General features: G+C 38.3%; 1 protein-coding gene across 2 annotated transcripts in view; it reads right to left on the bottom strand.

Moving 5' to 3' along the window:
* Positions 1 to 4310: 4310 nt before the first annotated feature.
* The window catches only part of Tti1 (Telo2 interacting protein 1), a 160561-nt gene continuing 137836 nt past the window's right edge, over positions 4311 to 27035 (bottom strand). For both annotated transcript variants that reach the window (XM_068228387.1, XM_068228392.1), the window contains 2 exons: positions 19379 to 19462; positions 4311 to 4985 (listed from right to left, as the gene is read on the bottom strand). In XM_068228387.1, coding sequence (XP_068084488.1) covers positions 4920 to 4985; positions 19379 to 19462 — 150 coding nt within the window. In that variant the 3' untranslated portion in view covers positions 4311 to 4919. The remainder of the gene's footprint in view (positions 4986 to 19378; positions 19463 to 27035) is intronic.

Raw genomic sequence — 27035 nt, 5'->3', positions numbered from 1 at the left:
CATTCTATCTCTTCTTCTCATCAAATTTAGCCAAATCAATCTCCTTTCACCAATTCGATTCAGTATCTCTTCGTTCGTGATCCGATCTATCCATCTCACCTTCAGCATTTTTCTGTAACACCACATTTCAAAAGCTTCTATTCTCTTTCTTTCTGAGCTAGTTATCGTCCATGTTTCACTTCTATAGAATGCCACGCTCCACACAAAAGTCGTATATCAATGTTTGAAGTGAGCCAATTTCCTTTCTTAAGAAAGCTCTTCCTTACTTGTGCTAATATGCATTTTATGTCCTCGTTACTTCTGCCATCGCTAGTTATTTTACTACCCAAGTAACAATATTAATTTACTTCCTTTAAGACTTCATTTCCTAATTTAATATTTCCTGCATCACCTGCCTCCATTTGACTGCACTCCATTACTTTTGTTTTGGACTTATTTATTTTCATCTTGTACTCCTTACCCACGACTTCGTCCATACCATTCAGCAGCTTCTTAAGATCTTCTGCAGTCTCAGATAAAATAACAATATCATCGTCAAATCTCAAGGTTTTGATTTCCTCTCCTTGGATTTTGATTTTCTTTGTTGTGTGTTCTATGTAAACATTGAAAAGGATAGGGGGGACAAACTGCAGCCTTGCCTCACTCCTTTCTGGATTGCTGCTTCATTTTCAAAGCCCTCGATTCTTATTACTGCAGACTGATTTTTATACAGATTGTAGATAATTCTTCATTCTCGGTATCTGATCCCAATCACCTACAGAATCTTAAATAGCTTGGTCCAATCAACATTATCGAATGCCTTTTCTAGATCTACGAATGCCATGTACGTGGGCTTGTCCTTCTTGATTCGATCCTCTAAGATCAGACGTAAAGTCAGGATTGCTTCGCATGTTCCTACATTTCTTCTGAAGCCAAATTGATCTTCTCCCAACTCAGCTTCAACTTGTTTTTCCATTCTCCTGTAAATAATAAATGTTAAAATTTTGCAGGCATGATATACTAAACTAATGGTGTGATAGTTTTCACACCTGTCAGCACCGTCTTTCTTGGGGATTGGTATAACAATATTCTGCCGAAAATCAGATGGGACTTCTGTCTCATACATCTTACACACTAAATGGAATACCCTTGCCATGCTGATTTCTTCTAAGGCAGTCAGTAATTCAGAGGGAATGTCATCAATTCCAAGTGCCTTATTCCTATTTAGGTCTCTCACAGCTCTGTCAAACTCTGACCTCAAAATTGGGTCTCCCATTTCATCAGCATCAACAACCTCTTCTTGTTCCAGAACCAAATTATCTGCATCTTCACCTTGATACAACTGTTGGACATGTTCCTGCCATCTTTCTGCTTTGTCTTCTTTCCCTAGCAGTGGCTTTCCATCCGAGCTCTTAATATTCATACACCTAGATTTCCTAGAACCATACAACCTTTGACATCCTTGCACTTTCTATCCACTTCATTCTTTAATCGCCTGTATTCTTTTCTGCCCTCTTTATTTCTAGCATTCTTGTATTTTCGTCGTTCATCAATCAGGTCTAATATCTCCTGAGTTATCCACTGATTCTTAGTTGATTTTTTCTTCCTTCCTAACATTTCTTCAGCAGCCCTACTGACTTCATTTTTCATGACTATCCACTCTTCCTCTATTGTGTTTCCTTCAGCCTTTTCATTTAGTCCTTGTGCAACATGTTCCTTGAAACAATCCCTCACACTCTTTTCTTTCAACTTATCTAGATCCCATTTTTTTTTTTGCATTCTTTCCTTTCTTCAATTTCTTGAACTTCAGATGGCATTTCATGACCAACAAGTTGTGGTCAGAGTCCACATCTGCTCCTGGGAAAGTTTTGCAATCCAACACCTGGTTTCTGAATCTCTGCCTAATCATAATGAAGTCTACTTGATACCTTCCAGTGTCTCCAGGTCTCGTCCACATATACAGCCATTGTTTGTGGTGTTTGAACCAAGTATTGACAAGGACTAAATTATGATCAGTGCAGAATTCAACCAGCCGACTTTCTCTTTCGTTCCTTTGTCCCAATCCGAATTCTCCTACTGTATTACCTTCTCTTCCTTGGCCTACCACTGCATTCCAGTCTCCCATCACAATTAGATTCTCGTAACCTTTTACGTATTGTATTAAATCTTCTATCTCTTCATATATTCTTTCGGCTTCCTTTAGTAGGCACACAGACCTGTACTACTGTGGTTAACAAAAACACATGCAAAGTAGCTAATATTTTCAAAAAACAAGGTCTAAAAGTAGCCTATAGAATGAACAACACACTTTAAACACAATCAGCAAGTGCAACCTAAACAAAAATGACCCTTTCTCCACGTCAGGAATCAATGAACTCAAATGCCAAGAACCTAACTGCAATGCCACAAATATAGGCCAAACAAAACATAATTTCCATGCAACATACAAAGAACACAAAAACGCAATCAGATACAATTGGTATTCAGCCCTCGGAGAGCACGTGTACAACAGTTCACACCATTTCACAGACATCAATACAGATAAAAAAATTTACACATCGAAAAAAAAAAAGGGGGGTGGAGGGAGGGGTCTAATGAAACCAACCTAAATGACCATGCACATTTAAAAAATTCCCCCTTTTCGCTTTACTGGTCAAACACTTACTCTTTAAATTAGCACTTAATGAGCTTTATCATAAAAATAATGTTTAATAGATACTTTCTATTTCAATTCCATACTTTATTTACCCCAAAATCATTAACTTGCTTTTATCCATAATTCATAAAATACATTATAACATGAAGAAGGTTAATAACCTTCTCTCCCCTCTGCAGTAAATGAAGGAAGGCTCCACAATGCTCCCCTCGCTCTGCCCCTACTCACCATTCCCTCTCCTTGGTACAGTATGCTAGATTATAACATGGAGAAGGAATTAACCTGCTCTCCAATATATATTATATATCTTCTCTTCTGAATCTCTATTCATTCATTCACTGTGTTCCTTTCAGCATTCTTCTATCCATCCACAACGTTCCACTAGCTCCTCCCTTGCTTCCCTTCCCCTCTCTGTGGAACAGTATGCTATGCCCAAAACTTTTCACTAGCCTCTCCATGACCACAGTCCTGAAACAGTGTTTGGAGACAACAGACTAAGCTTCGGCAGACTAGATAAATACAGAAGTATTCCAATATGTTAACACAGTGATGGGTGAATACTTATACAATCATTATTTGTTAATACTTGTACATATTATCACCTAACTCTCTATCATTGACAAGTTTATGCAACGTAAACAATACTGTACATATACTGCATATGCATGATTTAAGTAATTATCTGATAAACTCACCAACAATCCAATCATGCTTACCGGGAATAAAATCAGTGAGGTTATTTATTTGAAGGCATATTGTACATCTATCTGGTAGATATATTTACACTGTTGTTGTACTTTAATCTTGGATTATAATTAACTATGTGCTCACTCGTGATGAAACACCCTCTCGCCATTTAGAGTCTAACTATTATCACCGGACGCCTGTTAAATTTTAAATACTATTTTCAGAAATTCAGTGAACAGGGAAAGTCACACAATACTACAACACTGCATAATCATTATTGCATTATGTAATTATATTACTTTTTGCTTAATGAATAACAGGAATTTTACTTTTTAAAAATGGAAATACTGTCATTCCCATCCAAGGAATTGTAAATCGTAGCTTGTACACTTAAACACTGTACCTCTGTAGATTGTAACACAAAAATTAAAACTAACTTTATATACCAACACAGCATAAAATCAAACCAGAATGTCTTGAAGAGATCAGTTTTTTTGTTGCGATTATAGTTTTATTTTAAATAATGTATCCCTATCAGCACTTTGCTGAGTAGTGGAGGAGAGCTTCGTAATTAAAATTGAACGTCTATGCTCCTTCGCTTCCCTGCAAAGTGTATTTGCTCTCTCGCTTCACTGTGACGTATGCTTCCTATGTAAGCTGCCCGTATTTATATCAGGCCCGCCTGGTTGTACTGCGCTAGCCTCAATGGGCGACCAGCTGAGCACCTCTGATTTAAACTGGCCATCTCAGAAACCACTGACAATGTTGCTCAGCTATCATGTCCCCATAGCAAATCCCTTAGCCAACAGAATGGGATGGCATACCACAGTAGTTCCCATGCCATGTAACTTATGTCTATACACTACTCAACCCAACATTAAATCTGTGGATAGTTCTCTCATACTTACTCCTGAGACAAACATATACAAAGTATTTGTAAACTGTTGCTTATTGAAACGGTTACTAGAAAATTTGAGTTGCTACTTACAGAACTAAAAAGTCAGAAAATGTTTACAGTCAGTCAAATGTGATCTAGAATCCACATTTTTATTTATAATGAGGTTATTGTATACAGAAGATTTTATTTTACACACTTTACTATAATAATTATGTATATGCAAATTAATTGAACACAATGTACATTTCAATAAAAAGTTATAAAACTAGCTTTCTGCTTAAAAAAAGTAATATTTACAACACTACATACATTGATAATGATAGAAGGTCCCAAGATTGAGATCTGAATGATTCCCAATTCTGAATTTTAAACATAATTTGTATTTGATCAAAGCTGAGAACTATATGCTGGCCACTTGGGCACAATAAGAACACTTTGGGCTAATTAATTGTCTCTCTTGAAAAGGGAGATTGGTTAACAACATAATCAAGTGGTGCAATATGGTACACTACTCAATCCTGAGGCAAATTTAGAAGAGAACCAAATGAAAGTAATCTGGTTCTCTTGTACTTCTGTTTATCTGCATCAGAGATCAGCAAGTGTAGCTAGGATAGCTCACAGTTATTTTCAGCTAAATCCACTTGATGCTATAAATATTCCTTACATGAAGGTTTCATCAGGTAGAGTAGCCATTCCAGCTTACTGTAAAGACTGGAGCAACAAGTCAACATTCTTCTTGAATTCAGGGTTACCAGTGGTTGAAACCTAAAAACAAAAAATTCATATTTCGTATTGTAATATTTTAAGATACAAGAAGCATAAAGTATTTCATGACATGTAATTGTGTGCCTGCAGTTGTATGCAATTGAATTATCTTTTCAGGTCATCAATACCAGACTAACAGCTAACGCAAGAGATACTGTGATTGTTGTGATACATACTATAATATGGGAAGCCGAGCATTTAATTCAAGGACTAATATTTGATGATGATGCTTGTTGTTTAAAGGGGCCTAACATCTAGGTCATTGACCCCAGATTAAGATTTATTTAGCAACTAGTGCACACACACACACACACACACACACACACACACACACACACACACACACACACACACACGCACACACGCACACACACACGCGCACACACACACACACACACACACACACACACAGACAGAGTTTGCACTCTCCATCACTTATGCACCAATACAATCACATTGATTCCACAGGTACACACAACAGAATTACCAATATTGTACGTAGTCCTGTCTTAATAAGCCAGTGTCGCTTGTTCGTCGGTCACACACTCAAATAGTCTCCGTCTGATGTGCCTTGCTGGTCTTCGCCAAAGGTGGTGGAGGTGTTTATTGCTTTAAGAAGAAGTACAACTAGGCATCCATCCTCTATAAAACTAAATCAGAGGGAAAAAGTGGAAGGAGTCTGACACTTCAAAAAATGAAAGTATCAGCCAAAGAAAAAGAAAAAAAAGAAGAAAAAAAAGGAAAAAAGCCACGAAGGGCATGAAAATGAAAAACTTTTTAGGCCTCCATATGTAATACAGTTAGTCAGAAAAGAACAAAAGTTGACCAAGGAAGGTCAGATTGGATAGATGAAAGTGAGAAGCTTGGCAAAAGTAGGTGGAAGCAATGCCTGGAATCACCTAAGGGCCTCATGGTCGCCAACCCAAGCTCAAAAGTTAAGAGCCCCTGGGGACCCTTTTAGTTGCCTCTTACAACAGGTAGGGGTTACCGTGGATGTTATTCTACCACCCCGACCCACAGGAGGAGTCTTCGCCAGACTCCATGGTGACCCAACAACCAGAGCGCTCCACACTGCAGGCAGAATCGGGACCGAACACAATTTTACAGAGGACACAGTGGGAACACAACTCCGTAACTCAAACACTTCACAACAAAAACAGAAGCTCTGCTTTGTACATGACAATATTCCACAGCAGTACACACACAATACTCGGTGCTCTATGACAGTCAACTCAACAACAGAACACGCACTACACTCAATTGTACTCGATTCTGACTGTCTGCCTGCCTGCTTTATATGGGCCAGATCAGTTACTTGAGATATTATCAGAGAGGGGAGGTCTCCAGAAGTCTCTCGATTTGAAGATTCTGGGCTCAGTCGCCCAGAGACTTCTAGGGGGATGTTCGAAAGGGACTGGCCTCACTCTTCTCGTCCTTCCCAAGTGGTAGCCGCAGCAGTGGGACAGAGCCAATAAACTTGATATCATTAATAACATTGATCGCTCACGGGCGGGGATAGACTAAGTTGCTCCTTCCACTTTGGAACAGCACAACAACATACTTGCCAACTTTTTAGAAATCAAAAATAGGAAGATTTTTTAATTATTGCACCACGGTCTACGTAAAATTGGACAGGATAGAAGGCATACATATCTACAGTTACAGTGTGAATTGACCATTAAATTTCAAAATTAAATCAAGCTATGAAAACATAAAAGTGGTTACAAGAAAATGTATGGTCTACCTAATCATTCTCATTTATGAGACATACATACAAATAATAATATTTATATCACACCAACACATGCAACAAAATGCAGAATAGTTCCCTTTATTAGACTGTAAATTGAATAGAATTTTAATTTTATAGGTATTTCTGAACACTTGGAGATAACGCTTGTTATGTTTTTTGACCATAATGTGAAGAGAAAATACCAGAAACTGTCACCGACACAACTTCCTGAAATACATGCAACTCTTAAAATTATGGAGTAAGAATGAACACAAACGCACAGAAATATGTGAAACTACCACATACAAAACAGATTAATGTGTCTCATACATTATTAACATACGACTTTGACAGGGGGGAAAAAAACAAAGAACTGCAAGAAAAAACACGTGGCCTACAACTCCAGAAATGATGTTAACAGTGCGCGAACCACACAATAACAAACTCATTCTTTCATCTTGATTAACTGAGTCACTAGCACGCGCTAGCCTCTCTTGCTTGCAGGATGATTTCCGTTCCAAATCTCCGGCTGTAAAGCACACACGATACACAAAGGCGATGGACGATACATTCGCGAAATAAAGCATCAAAAAATACTCTTAGAAATGTGGTTGCGTAAATTACACAAGCAGATACAAATTTATCATTTATCCTAGGGGAAGATTATTGACCATACTGGAGGTTATATTGGTCAAAAGTAGGAAGAAGTAAGAATAAATCAGAAAATCGGAAGACGAGTTAATAAAATGGAAAGTTTTTGGGTAAATCAGAAGGGTTGGCAGGTATGTGACAACCATCCTGCAACAATGCCTAAAGCATAGAGATGTTGAGATACGGTTTTTGAAAGTCATCAGATCGTTTGTGCACAAGATTTGGAATGAATCTGAAGCTCCCAGCAGGAATGTGTCACATGTAGCTAGGAGTGAAAAGCATTTGCAGCATTCAGGCAATATGAAGACAACACAGTTCATACAATAGGTGCAGAATATTATTGATGAGAACCCCCGAATGTTCATGAAGACCATTGTCATAAGGTCCAATCTATACTGTGTAGCCCAAGGACTTTCATTTAACTTGTATGTTGTGAGGAAAGAGAAGTTCATATCGATGCACACAAGAACAACACTGCTCTGAGCAAAGTGATTGCTAGGGAGTGGATTTTTATGTAATTACCAGAGCTAGGGATTTCAGGTGTTGCACCTTAATAACGTTTTACTATTAAAACATTAAAACTGACTAAAAGGAAAACATAAAATAAACAATCTTAACTGTGTTTTGGTTGCACCTTTTCTCAATGACAGCACCTTTTAGCATTCTCTCCTGCCTCATATTTTTCTCCTTTGCTGTGTTTATTTCCATGGAATTCAATAAAGGAAACCAAACATCTGTGGTTTGATCTACTTTCCTCCCATTGACTGTTTTATAAATGGACAACTATCACACTTTCTATATGCTTGTTGTTAGAATTTACTGTTTTAAGGATGGTATCACATTACTCTTGCTTCAGCGCAGTCATGTTAGGCAAAAGCTTTCTGATTACTTTGAGCCTCAATGAACTCCCATTAGGCAAAAGTTCCACAAATCCGTTTGTGCTTTATCACACTACAGTTAGGTGAAAGCTTTAGAACAGGAAGAAAATGGGGAAGGTGAAGTCAAACTGACCAATTAGCAATCCCACCAATCAGTAGCACTGACTGATGTAGTGGGGAATGAATTTAGACTGTTGTAATTTTTCAGTCCAGAGTTCATTTTGGCTAGTGCATGGTGTCTTAGTCATTCTCCTTTGTAGCCAATATTCAACATGTCAAAACAGAAAATGAACCCTGGGAAAATGCAAAATGTTGTTAAACAGTTTAGTGCAGATAGATATTCAAAGTGATTGGTCTGTTTCGAGGTGTAATGTTTGTGATATTTCATTAAAACATTACTTAGTGAGCGAAGTTGCAACTTCACTGAAAAATGAAAAATAACAGTTTCTGGATGAGAGACTTCAATAACATAGTGACCAGGCGAGAGACTGCGCAGTTTGGATCTATAGCAGGTAGGTTCCTCTTCCATCTTCCTCAGTTCTCACTACATGGGGTACAGGCTTGACGGCTGGAGTGCTTATCTTTAGCCATATTAAGGCTGCATGTGATTTCCTACATGCTTAACCAAATGATTCCTAAGCTGTGACAAAGTACAAAGAACTGAACCTAAACAGGAATTGCAAGAGGAACATTTTTACTGTGCATGGTCACACTCTCCTGACAACTACCCTCACAAAATTGGAGGAACAGTCAGTGTCTTTAGAAAGATGAGCAATGGGCTGTTCTGATGGATGGGAAGGAAGCACCGGAGGGAACTGGAAAGCAGAAGCCGTAGCAGAGCTCAGCCATAAACCTTGACATTGAGATATTGCAAGTTGCAATCTACATGACTATATCATTACATATATGAGGTCTGTATTAGTACTATTATAATTCTGTTTTTTCTGAACTGATATACATTTGATGCTGTTGTTATGAAACTTGGAAGTCATCTTTGAAATATACGGTGCTGTGAAGGATTAGTGACAGTTGCTATGGTTATTATAAACAAGTCATTTATATTCTCTGAAGATTGTTTCCTTATATGGTGAATATTTTAAAATTATGAAATTCTATACATTTTATATGTATTTTATCTATACCATGAAGAACTTGGCATATTAACCTTTTTTTAATTGTACTGTATAACAACCAACATTAACTTTATGTGGAATACATAACCTCTTCTGCTCAAATGCCAACCTCACCTTCCCGGGATGAAAAAACATGCTTTCACAGACGAGGCTCTGTCGACCGAGTATAACCGGTATAACCGTTACATCAATTATGGAGGAAATGCTGTAATTTTAGCTAGTCCATTAGCTGAGAGATAGCATCCCCACCAATGGTCTTACTTCCTTCAGGCTAGCAACCCGTCGGAAGGACATTTGATTGCTTTCAAGTCTTGCAAAAGGAAAAGAAACCGGTCGGATATTAAAGATGACGAACATGGCAAAGAAAAGGTTAATGATGAGCATAATAAGTGGAAGAAAAATAATATATTTAAGTGTGCTACAGGGAATAGCACACAAAGACGATCAACTAGATGACATTCTCTCAAAAAAAGGACATCTCGATTGATTCAATCTCTGAAACCAAACGTAAACTACAAGGCTCAAAAGAAATGGTAAATTACCTACAATTTTATAATGGGGTCAAACAAGAGGATAGAGGTCAAGCGGGAGTCATGATCATGATACACAAAAGACAAGATCGAGAATAGATAACTACACTTTCTGGAATGAAAGAATTATTTCAATAAGACTACAGCTATCCAGAGGCTGTCTGACGGTCACAGGTGATTATGCCCCAGTAGAGGGACGATTAGAAGACAATGATAGTTTCTATAACAATGTACAGAAAGTAATTAACAAAATTAATAAGCAAGATATGATACTTTTAGTGGGAGATTTTTATGTCAGAGTAGGAAATAGCAAAATTCAGAACAATATAGGAACAAATGGGGAAAAAATCTGCAATAGTAATGGAAGGAAACTTACTGACTTTGTTCTCTTCAATCAGTTAAAAATTAGATGTTAGAGTATATCGAGGTCCTGAAATAGAAACAGATCATTTCTTAGTAGTTTCACCAGTCCGCATAAAGCCAAGGTGGATGAAGAAAAATACACCCTGCATGGAACAAAAAGAAACCACTTATTAAAATGGTCTTTTAAGAGATCCAAGCATAAAATGGCTATACCAAAATAGACTTAATAATCTAATTCAAGCAAAACCAGTGAGTACCAATGTAGAGGAAGAATGGTCAAATATTAACTTGGCTTTGAAACATGCAGTTTTTGAAATTTTAGGAATAAAAAGAAAATGGAAGAGAAAAAAGGGCCTGAGAATTTGGGATGAAGAGATAATAATGGTCATATCAGAAAACAGAGATGCTTACAAGAAATTTCTGTCAACTGGTAAAATAGAAGATAAACTAAAATACAATTATAAGAGAGCAGTAGCTAAATGAGAAGTTAGACGAAAATATAGAGAAAGTTGGGAGAATCTTGTTTTTACATTGGAAACAGACTTAACAAGACCACAACCACAACCTTATAAAATTCTGAAGAAATTAAACAGGGAAGTTGAGGAAGAGGTAAAACTTGAAACAATACCATCAAATGACTGGCTTAATTATTTTCAAACACTATGGACAAGTCCAAAAAATGAAGTGTTAACTTTACCAATATCTAACAACTATACATTGGAATCTATACCATTGGAAGAGCTAGACCAAACTTTGAAGAAGCTAAGGAATGGTAAAGCGCCTGGAGAGGATGCAATACATGCTGAACTGTTCAAATATTCAAGTAAAACTTTCAAACAAAGATTCCTCAGCTTTGTAAATCAAATTTGGAATGGAGACAATCAACCAGAAAGTTGGCAGAAAGCAATAGTTATCCCTCTTCATAAAAAAGGTGACATAAAAATCCGTGAAAATTACAGAGGAATTAGCATTGTTAACTCAGGTTATAAAGTATATGCAAATATCATTAATGGTAAGTTGCAGCAACATTATGAAGATAAACTGGGGAATGAACAACAAGGTTTCCGTAAAGGGCGCTCCTGCACTGATACATATTTCACTATGAAAATATTAATAGAAAAACATAGAGGATTAAATTTGGAAACACGCATTGCATTTGTGGACTTTAAAAAGGCCTTGGACCGAGTAAATAGAAACAAATTGCTTGAAATTCTAAAACAAGACAATGTGTCTCTACAGATTATTAACAATATCTACAACATCTTCAAATCCAATCTCATTTCTGTAAAATTGAACAAGAAGCAGACCGAGTGGAAATCAATAAATGGTGGTATAAGACAAGGCTGCGGACTCTCCCCTCTACTTTTTATAATATATATGAAAGCAATAATGGAAACTTGGAAACAAGGATGCCTTGGATCAATATAAAAAATGGACGCCTTGAACACTCAGACCCATATTATATGCTGATGATGTTGCGTTGCTGGCTATGATGGAAGATGACCTACAGAGATCAGTTTTCAATCTAGAAAATGTTTCCTCAGATTTTAATATGATTATTTCAACAGAAAAGACCAAAATAATGGCCTTCAAGGGAAGAGAACCGATTCCTAGTAAAATATGCTTAGATAATACAACATTGGAAAGAGTACATGTGTTCAATTATCTCAGGTTCAACTTATCATACCAATCAGAATTATATATACCAGCAAAAAATAAAAAATTCACAAAAACTACAGGAATAATAAACATCATGAAACCTTCACTTGTTCAGAAACATACTTGATTGAGCCTTTACAATACCCTAGCTAAACCAACACACTTTGCTATGGATGTGAGGCATGGACGTTAAGATCTCAAGACTTGCCTTGAATTACAGCATGAGAAATGACATTCATACATCGTACAGCAGGATATACAAAATGGGACCATAAAAGGAATGAAGAGGTGCTAAAAAACTGATAGTACAACCGATAACCGACTACATATACAGTTATCAGGAAAGCTGGAAACGTCAAATACAAAGGATGGAACCTGGTAGATTGCCAGAAGAGATTCTTTGATACCAACTCAGAGGAAAAAGATCTGTAGGACGTCCGATGAAGAGATGGAGGGAAAATGCAAGACCATAACAGGACACATGGCCCAATGCTTGGAAGGAAGATGATGATGCAATCTACAATAATGACTACAAACAAAATATGCACCACTTTAGTCTGTTGACATTTTCTGGACAGTTTCTGGATGAGTGACTTCAATAATGTAGTGACCAGCAAGAGGCTGCGTGGTTTGTGTCCATAGGTACCCGCCAGCTTGCATTTGGGACATAGTATGTTTGACAGCCCTGAAGATGGTTTTCAGTGCTTTCTCATTTTCACACCCGTCAAATGTTGTGCCTGTTCCTTAATTAAGGCCATGCTCGCTTTCTTCCTGCTCCTACCCCTTTCCTATCTCACTGTTGCCATAAGACTTATGTGTGACAGTGCAACATTAAGCAGATTGTACATACATACATACATACATACATACATACATACATACATACATACATCCATCATCATTAGACTGTTATGCCTTTCAGGTTGTCTGCAAGCCCCTGTGAATTTACTAACTGCCAATCTTGTAAGCGCAGCTGTCAGGAAAGTGTGACCATGCATAGTAAAATGTTCATCTTGCAATTTCTGTTTAAGTTCAGTTCTTCATCCTTTGCCACAGCATAGGAATCATTTGGTAAAGCATCTAAGAAATCACATACAGCCTTAATATGGTTAAAGATAAACACTGCAGTCTTCACGCCAGTACCAGATCTAGTGAGAACTGAGGAAGGTGGAAGAGGAAGTAGTTATTGAAATATCACAAACATTGCACTTCTCCTATTTGTAACTAGTTATGTGGCCTCGTTTAGTTCTGTATCTCTTATCTTTAAATCGTTGGAAACTGAGTCTAACCATCGTCGTCTTGATCTCCCTCTACTTCTCTTACCCTCCATAACAGAGTCCATTATTCTCCTAGGTAACCTATCCTCCTCCATTTGCCTCACACGACCCCACCAGCGAAGCCGCTTTATGCTTACAGCTTCATCCAACGAGTTCATTCCTAAGTTATCCTTTATCTCCTTATTCCGAGTACCGTCCTGCCATCTATTTGTACCAGCAATCATTCTCACTACTTTCATATCTGTTACTTCTACATTATGAAAACAGACTGATGTAAAGATAGTTTCATCCAAGTGCTGAGTTTCTTCTTAGAGAATACTGTCGATAGGAACAGCAAGCTCACTGTGTTAACTTTACTGCACCTTGACTCAATCAAACTTACTATACTACTGTGCTGGCAGAACACACATCCTAAATACTTGAATTAATCTACCTGTTCCAGCTTTGTACTCCAACATGGCATTCAATTCTCTTAGGTTTCTTACCTGACATCACTTCAGTCTTGGAAAGGCACCTATATTCAAGTTCCAAGGTAATAGACTACAGGCTTTCAGCACAGCCTGCCATTAAGACCAAGTTGTCAACATAGGCCAACTATATTTTCACCTACCTGAATCCCTCCCTGCCACTTTATACTTTTCAGCAGGCGATCCATGTCATTGTCGGCAGCTGCAACTCGTATCCGAGTAAACATATTCTTCAGCAGTTTGTATTTTCACACGCACAATGCTGTGTGAATATGTTTCGTATGACTTAGTAGCCCAAGCTTAGCATGAAACATACGTCCACACAGATCGCCTGGAATGGTTGGGGTAGGGCGGGGCTTCCATGGTAGTCGTTTATCTTCTTATCCTCTTCAAGCACCGTAACTGATGTAGAAACAGTGTAGCACCAAAGTGTATGATTCTCAGCAAGCATATCCCAGGATTGAGTGTTAATTCCAGCTCTTTTCATAGTATGCTTTAGCTGATTCTTGAAACGCCTCAAAGGGGCTCCATGAAGTCTTGTGCCAGAGCAGAGTTCACCATACAAGAGTTGATGAGGAAGCCTGGTTTCACTCATGCAACGGATGTGCCCTGTCCATCTGAGACAGTGGCCAATGATGGTAGCGTCAATGCTTATAGCATGCGTTTTCTCAAGAACTGCAAGGTTTGTGACTAGGGCCTCTCATTTGATGTTTAAGATGGATCTAAAATTTTTCAGATGGAAGCACTCTAGCTTTCTGATATCCTGATGGTAGAAGGTCCAAGTTTAACAACCGTGAAGCAGTGTTGATATGACAACAGCATGGTAAACCATGATGATGCATGTACAGTAAACTATGAATAACAAAGGTGAAGTATTACAGCTTTGTCGAACCCCTCCAAGTACCTTGAACTACAGTAAGAACTCATTTTATTACCAATTCTCACTGCAGCAGAATTGTCAACATAAATGCCTTTCTATGATTTTAATACTCTATCCTTAATCCCATAGTCCCCAGTACGATGAACATCTTTTCCCTCCGTTATAAGCTTTCTCTACATCTACAAAACAAACATAACTGTCTAGTCCTCTCGTAGCATTTTTTATTACCTGCTGTATACGGAAAATCTGATCCTGACAGCCCCTCTGTGGTCTGAAACCACAATGGTTTTCATCCAACTTATTCTCAACCACTGATCGCACCTTCCCTTCCAAGATGCCTGTGAATACTTTGCCTGGTATACTAATCAATGAGATACCTTGGTAGTTGTTGCAAACCTTCCTGTTCCTTTACTAACACACCATGCTAATTTCATTACTCTATGAAGCCATTTCATCCCAGTATTCCCAGTATATTTCACCATTTCAGGTCTAATTTCATCTATTCCTGCTGCTTTATGACAATGGAGTTTATTTACCATCCTTTCTACTTCATCAAGCATAATTTCACAAACATAATTTTTCTCCTCCCCATGAGCTCGGTTACAGGCAACTTCACCAGGAAGATTTCCTTTTATGTTGAGAAGATATTCAAAATATTCTCTCCAGTGATTCCCTAAGATCCCCTCCAGTGATTCCCTGAGATCTATTATAAGTTCACCTGATTTACCCAAAACATTATTCATTTCTTTTATCCCTCCCTTTCTGAGATTCTTAATTACTATCTACAAATGTTTCCCTGCTGCTTGACCTAGCCTTTCCAGGTTATTACCAAAATCTTCCCATGATTACTTTTTGGATTCAACAACTATTTGTTTTGCTCTGTTTCTTTCATCTATGTATAATTCCCTGTCTGCATCAGTTCTTGTTTGGAGCCTTTTCTGATACGCCTTCTTTTTACGTTTACAAGCTACCCTCACTTCATCGTTCCACCATGATATTCGCTTTTTCCCATCCTTAAGTAGATCCTACATGGTTAGTAATACTGAGTCAATAATACTGACAGTACGCATCAATATTGTAGCGACCTTACATGATCATTATTACTGTCAATATTTTGGTCAGTACTAGTGTGCTTGCTTACCATTGCGGTATTCTCACTTTACAAATAAAAAGTCAATAACCGTCAATATGGAATGAGATTTATAACATGCAACTGTGGTATTCTATCAAAATGAATCGTCAAAGACAAGCATGTGTAGCTATCACATTAGCACTCTGCACGAAATGCAGTGTTAAACGTAAACGATGGGTTAATGATTGGCTTAGGAAAAGAGAAGAGTATTCTCATATCAAGTTGTTGAGGGAAATACAATATACCGAAGCAAAAGATCATCAGAACTATCTCTGAATGAGTGAAGGTACTTTTGCAAAATTACTAAGAATGGTAGAGCCTTTTCTAAGAAGGCAAAATACAAACATGCAGGCTTGTTTATCGGTGGCAGAGAGATTAAAAAATAAAGTCAAAGAAATATTAATGTTTATTTATTCCACCTATTCAATACATAAAAAATGATTTTAAATTATAGGGACATATTTCGCCCTTTATTTAAGGGCATCTTCAGCTTAAATCTCAATCTGAAAGATAAACAATCTGGATCCTGATTGTTCTTAATCGTGGTTGATTTAAAAAAAAATTACAAATGAATGTGAGGATGATGTAGGAAATAGTTAAGATATTCTTAAAAATAAAGTCTTAATAAAATCTTACAAACAAATAGACGTAATTTATATACTTTCTTGAATGTCCTTGTCTAAAAATGTGGTAACAAGTTGCATATTGGTTGTTCTATAAGAACGCAAATTGCTATGTTGAATCTTGTAACGCGGCGCCCTGTGTTGGTTGAGGGCGTTAGAGATAAGTTTAGATCCTAAACAGTTCAAACGTCAGAATAATGATCAAGAATGTTGCCGATTACTCCAAGTGGAGTTTAAATACATTTTAAAGCTAGTAATAAGACGTTTCTGCCGCTCACTCAAATTATGCTGTAGGGGCAAGGGAGATGCTTGATACTTTAAGTGGGGTTTATAATAACTTATAAAGTGGTTAGATTGTTGTAAATCTCGTATGAAGAGATAAATCTGTAGATTTCTTAAAGCACGAGTGAAGAATAGTGCTGTGTTAAATATTAGCTGGAAGGAGCAACTGTAGCTTCTTGTGTAGAGTCAAAAGGGAAATTTATTTGAAGTCTGTAACAATAATAGGAGATTTACGTATTAAGGAATGATTTTGGAGGAAAGGAGAGTTCAAAGAAAAAACCGATGTGTGTAAATTTACTTATCTCTTTATTAATATTAAATTGGTTAACGTAAAGTTGAGTTGGAGAGAAAACGTTGTGTGTAATTTCATTTATTTTCGATTGTAATATCGTTGAAATGACTGATACTTATGCTACTGGTGTTACAACTATGTGAGATTAAAGGAGAGGGTATAAGCGGGGTGCCAAGTTTATATGCTATTGGCCGCGGGGCAGCGAGAAATGAGTTCAATTCTCAGAATAAAAACAAAGAGAAATGTTACCAACTGCTTCAAGTGGAGTTCAAATAAATATTAGATCCAGCCTGTAGTCAATCCTTTTCTTCGTCAGACTATTAAAACTATAATTTGATTTCTTACACCCTCAACCCTTTACAGGACATCTTTTAGTGGAATTGACTGAGTTCTTATAGAATTTTATTATTGTGGCAGCTTACTGTCAGGCTTTTCCCACACTCCTGCAACGTAGTTTGAGAGGGCGGCAGAATTATCTGCTCCGAGAACGTGCATGAGACTAACACCAAGCACGGAAGTAGCGTATACTGGGAGTGGAGAGAGCATTGTTGCCAAGCCGTGCCGGCGGTGATGCCCGATTTACGCGCATTCGGAAAGATAAATTTCCCAAAATTTTAAATAAGACCCACACCCAATTTTGGAAGCGATATTTTCGATAAAACAGTGCGGGTGGTACTCGAGATTATACGGTATCTTCATGGGTCCTCTAACCACCATCCTTGCCAAAAACATGATGTGCTTAACCCATTCAAGTCACAATAAATTGCCATATTGTTGACTGTAGAATCAGATTTAATTTGCCCACTCATAGTTTGAGTGTACTTGTCACACCAAAACATGTATAAAATAAAAACTAATGCAGATAAACCACTCAAATTTCACATTCATGCCACTGAAGGTTATAACTTACCCATTCCTCCTTTCCTTCAGTGACTGCTGGCTGCGGTACAAATATTTCAGTTGAAATAATTTCAAAAAGAGGGGTTCCGTGTACTCTAAAAACATCGCAATTTCAGATGGTGGACGGACTATACATTTTTCGTACGTATTTCTAAAACACCGCTGTATCTACAAAATCGATACGTATTATATCAGGATTATATATTTTTTCTCTCCAATTTTCAATCACTATAGTTATTTTGTGTCACCAGCCATGCGCGTTTGGAAGAACCTGGTGCGGCACTTTCAATCTCAGTTTCTTCAATATTCTGCTCACTTCAGTAACTTTCACTGTTGCTATCACTATCATCGAACTCGGGTTCATTTTCCATAATGTCATTATTGCCATAATCGCTATCTAAACAATGTCTACAAGCGCTTTTAATCTCTCGTCGACATTACCATGAAACCAGTTCTACTGCATTATGAATACAGATGAAAATAAACTGTTATTCAACAATTCCAGTGTCATACAGAAATACAGACAGCATTGTTTACCAACAGTACATGCCTCTAGTTCCCTAGTGTGTATTGTTAGGAATTATATTGCAAGGAAAGCTAATATATGAAGAAAAGCGAGGCACTGTGTCATTGAGAGCTGAGCCCGTCATTTTATTTATGCGCCGAAACACCACACCTGACCACAGCTCGTCATATAACGTGAATGGGTCACCACCCTTATCAGCTAAGTATGGGAGGTTTGCGAGCAAGATAAGTTAAACGGCGAATTTGAGTTCCTAACCAGAACATTTCTGAGAAATAGCTATTCAATGAAACACATTGATAAAGTGCTACATACTAAGCCAAGGGACAGATTGTCACATGAATTTTCTCTTTTAAGTCTGGGCTCCTTGCCATGTGTACAATCTGTTACGGATAGGATGGGCAATATTCTCAGAAGGCACAACATCAAGACCATCTTTAAGCCTTTTATTATCACAGGTAATTGCTTCCAATCTGTTAAAGATCCTATTGGTTTAAACTGTGCTCAAAAATATATGATTCCTTGTTCCTATGGATCTGTTTATGTTGGCCAAACATGTAGGAAGGTAACGAGAGTTAAGGAACATCTCAAGCACGTATGTCTTTGCCAGCCGGAGAAGTCTGCTGAGGCGGAGCATGCCAAGGATGGGAAAGAGCTAAGATTGGGAAGGAAACGGTTGTGGCCTTAATTAAGGTACAGCCCCAGCATTCTCCCTGTGTGTATTCGGAAACCATGGAAAACCATCTTCAGGGCTGCTGATGGTGGGACTTGAACTCACCATTTGATGAATGCAAGCCCATAGTTACGCGACCCTAATCACACGGCCAACTTGCTTGGTTTCACACAGCTTTACAAAATGTGTGTTTTCTCAATGTCCTTATCTCTTAAGAATGAATACACTCTTACCTTTGCACTTACTTGTTCAAAATAGACATGCTCTGCACATTAAAAGAAGCAAAGAATGTTGTAACTAGAGGAATATAATTAACAGTAAGGAAATAAGGAAGCATAACATAATGTTCAAACATATCAGTTAACTGAGATTGTAGGCATAAATGAAGGATACCATACCTGAGACAATATTCTGGTAACTTCAAGCCACACACAGTCTTGATCACTAATAGCAATTGTTCGGAACAGCTTGATGCAGAATTCCTTATGAAAAGAAAAAAGGGCACATTATACAAAAAACACAATTGTTCGGAACAGCTTGATGCAGAATTCCTTATGAAAAGAAAAAAGGGCACATTATACAAAAAACACAAACATTAATATAAACTTCTACTTTAATGAATTCCCAGTAGAGCAGTAACAACAACAATTACTACAACAATACAACAACATTATCGTTATGGATTTTACATCCCAATACAGTGGAAACTCGGTACCTCGAATCACCTCGGGAGCTAAATTTTATTTCGAGTTATCGAAATTTTGAGATATAGAGAATACTATTTTTGAGCATGCATCATCATCATCATCATCATCATGATAGACATTTATTCGTCAACAAATTGTGTCGTCTCAGATGGCTGAACAGCCTGATTCTGATTTTATTGCAGTGACAGCACACACTAGTTGTTGCAGCAGTTGGTTGTGCAAGAACACCATCCCTCATATTCGCTCGTTCTTTCCTACGGTTCCTCTTCTCAGCTTCTAATCTTCTCCTATCTTTTTCTAGATGTTCAACTCCGTTGTATACAATGCTATGCCATTTGGACCTCTCCTTAGCTGTAGTTTCCCAGTTGACTGTATCAATAAGACACCTTTTGAGATTACATTTTAGAACATCCTTATATCATTTAAGCTGCCCTCCACGGTTAAGCTGGCCATTCTTTAGTTGGGAGTACAGGAATTTCTTTGGGAGGCATGTATCTGGCATGCGGACGATATGACCAGCCCAGCGTAGCTGATGCCTGACTATCTTTGCCTCCATGCTCGTAGTGTTGGCTCTCTCGAGGATACTAATGTTCGTTCGACAGTCTTGCCATTTAACTTTCAGTATTCTCTGCAAGCATCGTTGATGGTATTTTTCCAGGCATTTCAGGTTTCTCCTGTAAGTTGTCCAGGTCTTGCAACCATATATAAGAGTAGGAATTACAACAGCATTGTAAACGTACAGTTTGGTTCTCACACTGATATCATGATTGTCAAACACTCTTCTTAGGAGACGACCGAAAGCCGCACTAGCACATCTTAAACAATATTGGATTTCTGCATCAATGTTTGCACATGCTGAGAGGTAGCTTTCAAGGTAAGGAAAATGATTTATGTTCTGCAGAGAATGGCCACTGATTGTATTAGCCAAAGTTCTCTTATTGGAATTTGGTGCCGGCTGGTAAAGGATCTTAGTCTTATTAATATTAATTTCCAGTCTGATACTTTCAAATGCTTGATTAAAAGCATTGAGGATTGATTGCAGATCTTCCTCTGTATTGGCTAAAATAACATTGTCATCTGCGTACTGAAGCTCTGTAACTGACACTGAGGACACCTTGGTCTTAGCTCGTAGTCTGTTAATATTAAACAGATTTCCATCTTGTTACACAGAGTCTTGTCCCCTTTCTTGAAGATAGTGATGATGGAAGCATCCCGCAGATCAGCAGGGATTGTTCCCGTGTTCCATATTTTCACAATCAGCATGTGTGTATGCTGAATTAGCAACGGATCACCCTCCTTGAAAACCTCGGCTGGAATTCCATCTTGTCTGGGTGCCTTTTTATTCTTCAGCTGTTGAATGGCCTTCTCGATTTCTTGAATAGAAGGGACTTCACCTAAGTGATCTCAAATTGGCTGTTGTAGAATATCAGCAAACACATCTTCCTCGATATGCGAGTTTCTGTTCAGGTGTTGAAAAGTTCTTTCCAACGGGAAGCTATCGAGTCAGGGTCTTTAAGAACTCCAGTACCGTCTCTGGATTTTAGACAATTAAGACCTTTGGTGGAGGGACCATAAATAGCTTTAGTAGCACTTAAGAAGGCACTAGTGTTGTTGGAGGCGATTAAATTATCCATTTGCAATGATCTGTCTATCCACCATTTATTCTTGATCATCCTGCATCTCTTCTGGACTTCTGTTTTGAATTGTTGATATCTCTGTTTCTTGGGAAATGAATTTGGGTCATTTTGCCAAGCATTGTAGGCTTTCTGCTTTTTATCAATTAGGTCACATATTTCTTTGTCAATCTCGTCAAACCAGTCCTGATGTTTCCTCTTATTAAAACCAACTGCTTCTTTGCCAGCTGCTATAATAGCTGATTTTAATAATGACCAGTGCTGCTCAATATCTTCTGTGTATTCATTTGGAAGTTTATCAGCCAATAGTACTTGATAGGCAGATTTGATACTGTTGTTCCTAAGTTGTTCAGTATTTAGTTTGTGTTTTATCGCCTTCCCCTGAATCCGTCGTTTTGGAGGAACCTGTATAGCCATCACAGATCGAACTAAGTGGTGTCCTCGAGCGCTTATATCTCTGGCGCGGACAATAATGCAGTCGATTGAGTGCCAGCGCTTTGATCTGGGATGTTGCCATGTTGTTTTAAATCCATCCTTCTGGCGGAAGAGTGTATTTGTAATGACAAGATCATATTCAGAACACTTTGTGAGTAGGAGGGTTCCATTGGCATTGACTTTGCCTACACCCTCTTTACTAATAGTTCCAGGCCAAAGTGACGATTCTCTGCCAACCCGAGCATTAAAGTCTCCCAGCAGAATAAGCTTATCTGACTTGGGTACATTCGACAGGAATTCATCAAGTTGATTATAGAACGCTTCCTTTTGATCACATTCTGACTTCAACATTGGGACATATGCACCGATTACCGTAGCTCTTTGGTTGTTCTTGAGTTTCATAATAATAATGTTATTTGCTTCACGTCCCACTAACTACTTTTACGGTCTTCGGAGACGCCAAGGTGTTGGGATTTAGTCCCGCAGGAGTTCTTTTATGTGCCAGTAAATGTACCGACACGAGGCTGTCATATTTGAGCACCTTCAAACACCACCGGACTGAGCCAGGATCGAAACTGCCAAGTTGGGGTTAGAAGGCTAGCGCCTTAACCGTCTGAGCCACTCAGCCCAGCTCTTGAGTTTCAGACGGAGGGTCGTGAGTCTTTCATTAATTCCAGATGGGAACTCATCACGATTGTGAATAAGCTCATTCTTTATTGCAAAACCTACTCCATGAATTCTTAATTCGCCTTCATCTTTTCCTTTCCAGAAAAATGTATAGCCACTGCCATGCTCCTTGAGTTGTCCTTCTCCAGCATGTCTGGTTTCACTACGAGCAGCAATATCTATGTTGTATTTCTTCAACTCACGACTTATTATTGCTAATACCAATATAATGGTCCGTTATTGGACATTATAAATTTTCCAGCTAACTCATTCTTGGTTGCCTGCGTTTCGCCCTCGTGTGCTAAGTTAGGTTCATCAGTTGGGACTTAGCACACCACCCAAGACGCAAGGCTAGTGCATACCGTGAAGGCCACTGCATAGGCTACTTGAAGCCACCAGCAGTGCCAATGCACTATGAGAGCTATGTCTCATTTCCAAATATTGATGCCTGCCTGGCCATCAGATAATACAGATGTTAATTCCCATAGGGAATATTTTAAATTCCCTATGGGAATTAACATCTGTATTATTATTGCTATATGTTGCTTGGTTATCTACATCAGTGTCCATCTGAGTACGAATATTCCAGGTAGCTATATTCATGTTGCAAATCTTTTTGTTTCTACCGCAAATTGATGTACCCACTGAATGCGGTAATCCAGTCAGGTGAGAAGTTAGATTGCCTATGTTTAGGGCACCTTTTAGAGCCCCCTCACCATTCAGGGTGATCAGAGGGGATCCTAAATAGGACTGCTCAGTCACGGGTGTAGCACACGAGTTGCTCTATAGTCTGTCTTCGAGCAAAACGGCGATCACACACTCTGATCTGTTTTTTTATCATACACTCACCGCCTACGTGCCAACTCATCACTAGGAGAACCCAGATTAAACTATCCTGCTCCCGTCGCAACTTGCCGATCGTCACAGGACTTTGATATTGAGCAGATGGTGTTGCTTGCCAAATGACGCCTGTGCATGAAATCTTTTTACGTGGGAATGCTGGTGCACATCAACAGTCACACGGCCCTTGACAGTTTCAGGACGCTGGCCCAGTGGCATAGAGTCTACGACGACTGGAGATCCAAAAACTGCTGAGGTTGTTAGACCTCATAGACATAATCTGGTGTAGTTGGAGTTGTACCTTATTCGACATTTGGAGATTAAGATGGTATCTTCCAGGAGCGTCTTTCTAGTTGTCGACTATCTCTGATTGCACTCCTATGGCTACAAGCAGTACAGCATGCCATATATGCCATAGTAATCAACACACCTTAATGAATGATAGAGTGGTGATCCTCCAGCACTGATCTGCTCACTGACCCAGTTTCCCATTCATACTGGAAAAACAAGAACATTCGACGAATGCAAGACGCCAAACTCAACTTAACGAAGTGTTCCTATTTATTGTAACAGATTTTAACATGAACTGTATATTTTAACATGCCATTCAACATGTACCACATATTTTTAAATGAGAATGTACCTGCATAATTAATAATTCACCTACACGATTTTTAGCCCTAAAAAGATTCACCCACAGTTATTTTAGATTGTATATATAGTCAATTTTAACTTTGAGTATGCCCAATTAGAACGTAAGACATACTCCATATCATGACTTTTACAACAGACAAGGCAAATCAATAAAACTTGACTTATGTGTAGGTTATAGTGTACAGCTGAGGATGACCGTATGTAAAAAGGTCGAAACTGGTACTGTAGATTGAATTTTTATATAAATAAATTTGTATTGAAAAGGTGGAAACTTTCTTGTCTATAACATACGATAACTGTCAATACGGAAAATGAAACTGATAAATCAAGATAAAGTTTATGCATCAGGAAAATGAATGTATAAAGCCACAGGCATATTATACCAATCCATTGTGCACTAGCCAATAGTAATTTATGAACCGTACGTTAATTGATATTGCATTTACCTATGCTGTCGTTATTATCTTCGTATAGTGACACTGAGCACAAAATCACGAAATCTCACACCACAAGTACACTTCTTAAGTAACCACCTCAAAACGGCGACCACACACTTCCATCACAACAAGCTTGTAAGCACTTACTGAAGGGTGCTGCAATCTTGCGGCGATTCCCAGAAAGTGACACTGTCCGATACTGCACGCTGTCCAGTACTGCCAGATCTTCCCCTACTTTATTTTACAAAATGTTTAGAATTATTTACATTTACATTAAAATTTACATTAAATTCTAAACAATTTGTAATATATTGATTAGGTGGAAAACTCATCCTTCATACTGGTGTAATGTATGTGCTGCAGGTCAGTATATCTCCAAAAGTATTATCACATAGGAGGTTTTGTCCCAGCAATGACATGTTAAAATTTTGCAAAAAGTTATTTTAGTGATTTGGAAAGCTGATATGCGAGTCATTTTCTTAGCAACTTAAGTGTGAATGGTTATGTACATGACAGTAATGTGCATGCTGTAAATCACTGTCCTACAAATGCCAGTAGTGACCATAGACTACAACCAAATGTTTAATTGTTACTGCTGGTCACCCTGCCTGGTGCTTTTACTGGTGACAAACAACCTGTTCACATTCTACCTACTGGTTCGAAAAAAACTGCCATATTGCACTAACCTCCATGCTGAGTATAACTCAAGAAAGAAAGGTTGGTAGTGAATAGTTTGACACAACACCTGATGAAATCAAAGCTTCCTTGAGAGACTCAAAAAGTGTGAGAGTAGGTCTGAAATATAGTTAAATCGTATGGAATATAGCTCTCAAATTTTAGTTAAATGTGTTGAATAGTTTTAAATTTATGAGCAGTTGTTTAACTCCAGTCTTCCTCAAAGGCTAAAATACAGTAATAAGGTGAAAACTGGGGATAGCAAGTGCAAAAATAAGGTAAGGAAAAGGTTAACGAAAATCCATCTTGATGAAATATATTGTTTACAGTGCACTGTGGGCTTAGCATATCTTATTCTGACCTTTGCTTTTGAAAATATGAGAGTGACTGAGGTGTGAGCATAGCTAGTCACATCATTCCCTACACAGTCAGTGGTGCTGATTGTTGGATTATTGTTTTAAGAGGAAGTACAACTGGGCAACCACCCTTTACGTGTCAGTGGGCTTAGCAGACATTTTTATTTTTTAGGATCTGCTTTATGTTGCACCGACACAGGCAGGTCTTACGGCGATGATAGGATAAGAAAGGGCTAGGACTTAAAAGGAAGCAACTGTGGCCTTAATTAAGGTACGGCCCCAACCTTTGCCCAGTTTGAAAATGGGAAAGCACTGAAAACCATCTTCAAAGCTGCCGACAGCAGGTTTCGAACCCACAATCTCCCGAATGCAAGCTGATAGCTACGTGACACAAACCACACAGCCATTTGCTCGATTCTTACCACTGCAGACTGGTTTTTATACAGATTGTAGATAATTCTTCATTCTCGGTATCTGATCCCAATCACGTACAGAATCTTAAATAGCTTGGTCCAATCAACATTATCGAATGCCTTTTCTAGATCTACGAATGCCATGTACGTGGGCTTGTCCTTCTTGATTCGATCCTCTAAGATCAGACGTAAAGTCAGGATTGCTTCGCGTGTTCCTACATTTCTTCTGAAGCCAAATTGATCTTCTCCCAACTCAGCTTCAACTTGTTTTTCCATTCTCCTGTAAATAATAAATGTTAAAATTTTGCAGGCATGATATACTAAACTAATGGTGTGATAGTTTTCACACCTGTCAGCACCGTCTTTCTTGGGGATTGGTATAACAATATTCTGCCGAAAATCAGATGGGACTTCTGTCTCATACATCTTACACACTAAATGGAATACCCTTGCCATGCTGATTTCTTCTAAGGCAGTCAGTAATTCAGAGGGAATGTCATCAATTCCAAGTGCCTTATTCCTATTTAGGTCTCTCACAGCTCTGTCAAACTCTGACCTCAAAATTGGGTCTCCCATTTCATCAGCATCAACAACCTCTTCTTGTTCCAGAACCAAATTATCTGCATCTTCACCTTGATACAACTGTTGGACATGTTCCTGCCATCTTTCTGCTTTGTCTTCTTTCCCTAGCAGTGGCTTTCCATCCGAGCTCTTAATATTCATACACCTAGATTTCCTAGAACCATACAACCTTTGACATCCTTGCACTTTCTATCCACTTCATTCTTTAATCGCCTGTATTCTTTTCTGCCCTCTTTATTTCTAGCATTCTTGTATTTTCGTCGTTCATCAATCAGGTCTAATATCTCCTGAGTTATCCACTGATTCTTCGTTGATCTTTTCTTCCTTCCTAACATTTCTTCAGCAGCCCTGCTGACTTCATTTTTCATGACTATCCACTCTTCCTCTATTGTGTTTCCTTCAGCCTTTTCATTTAGTCGTTTTGCAACATGTTCCTTGAAACAATCCCTCACACTCTTTTCTTTCAACTTGTCTAGATCCCATCTTTTTGAATTCTTTCCTTTCTTCAGTTTCTTCAGCTTCAGATAGCATTTAATGACCAACAAGTTGTGGTCAGAGTCCACGTCTGCTCCTGGGAAAGTTTTGCAATCCAACACCTGGTTTCTGAATCTCTGCCTAATCATAATGAAGTCTATTTGATACCTTCCAGTGTCTCC

The sequence above is a fragment of the Anabrus simplex genome, chromosome 1 (assembly GCF_040414725.1).
Source record: "Anabrus simplex isolate iqAnaSimp1 chromosome 1, ASM4041472v1, whole genome shotgun sequence".
Classification (NCBI taxonomy): Eukaryota; Metazoa; Arthropoda; class Insecta; order Orthoptera; family Tettigoniidae; genus Anabrus; species Anabrus simplex.
The sequence above is the reverse complement of the archived record's forward strand: the minus strand, read 5'-3'. Positions and strand labels throughout refer to the sequence as shown.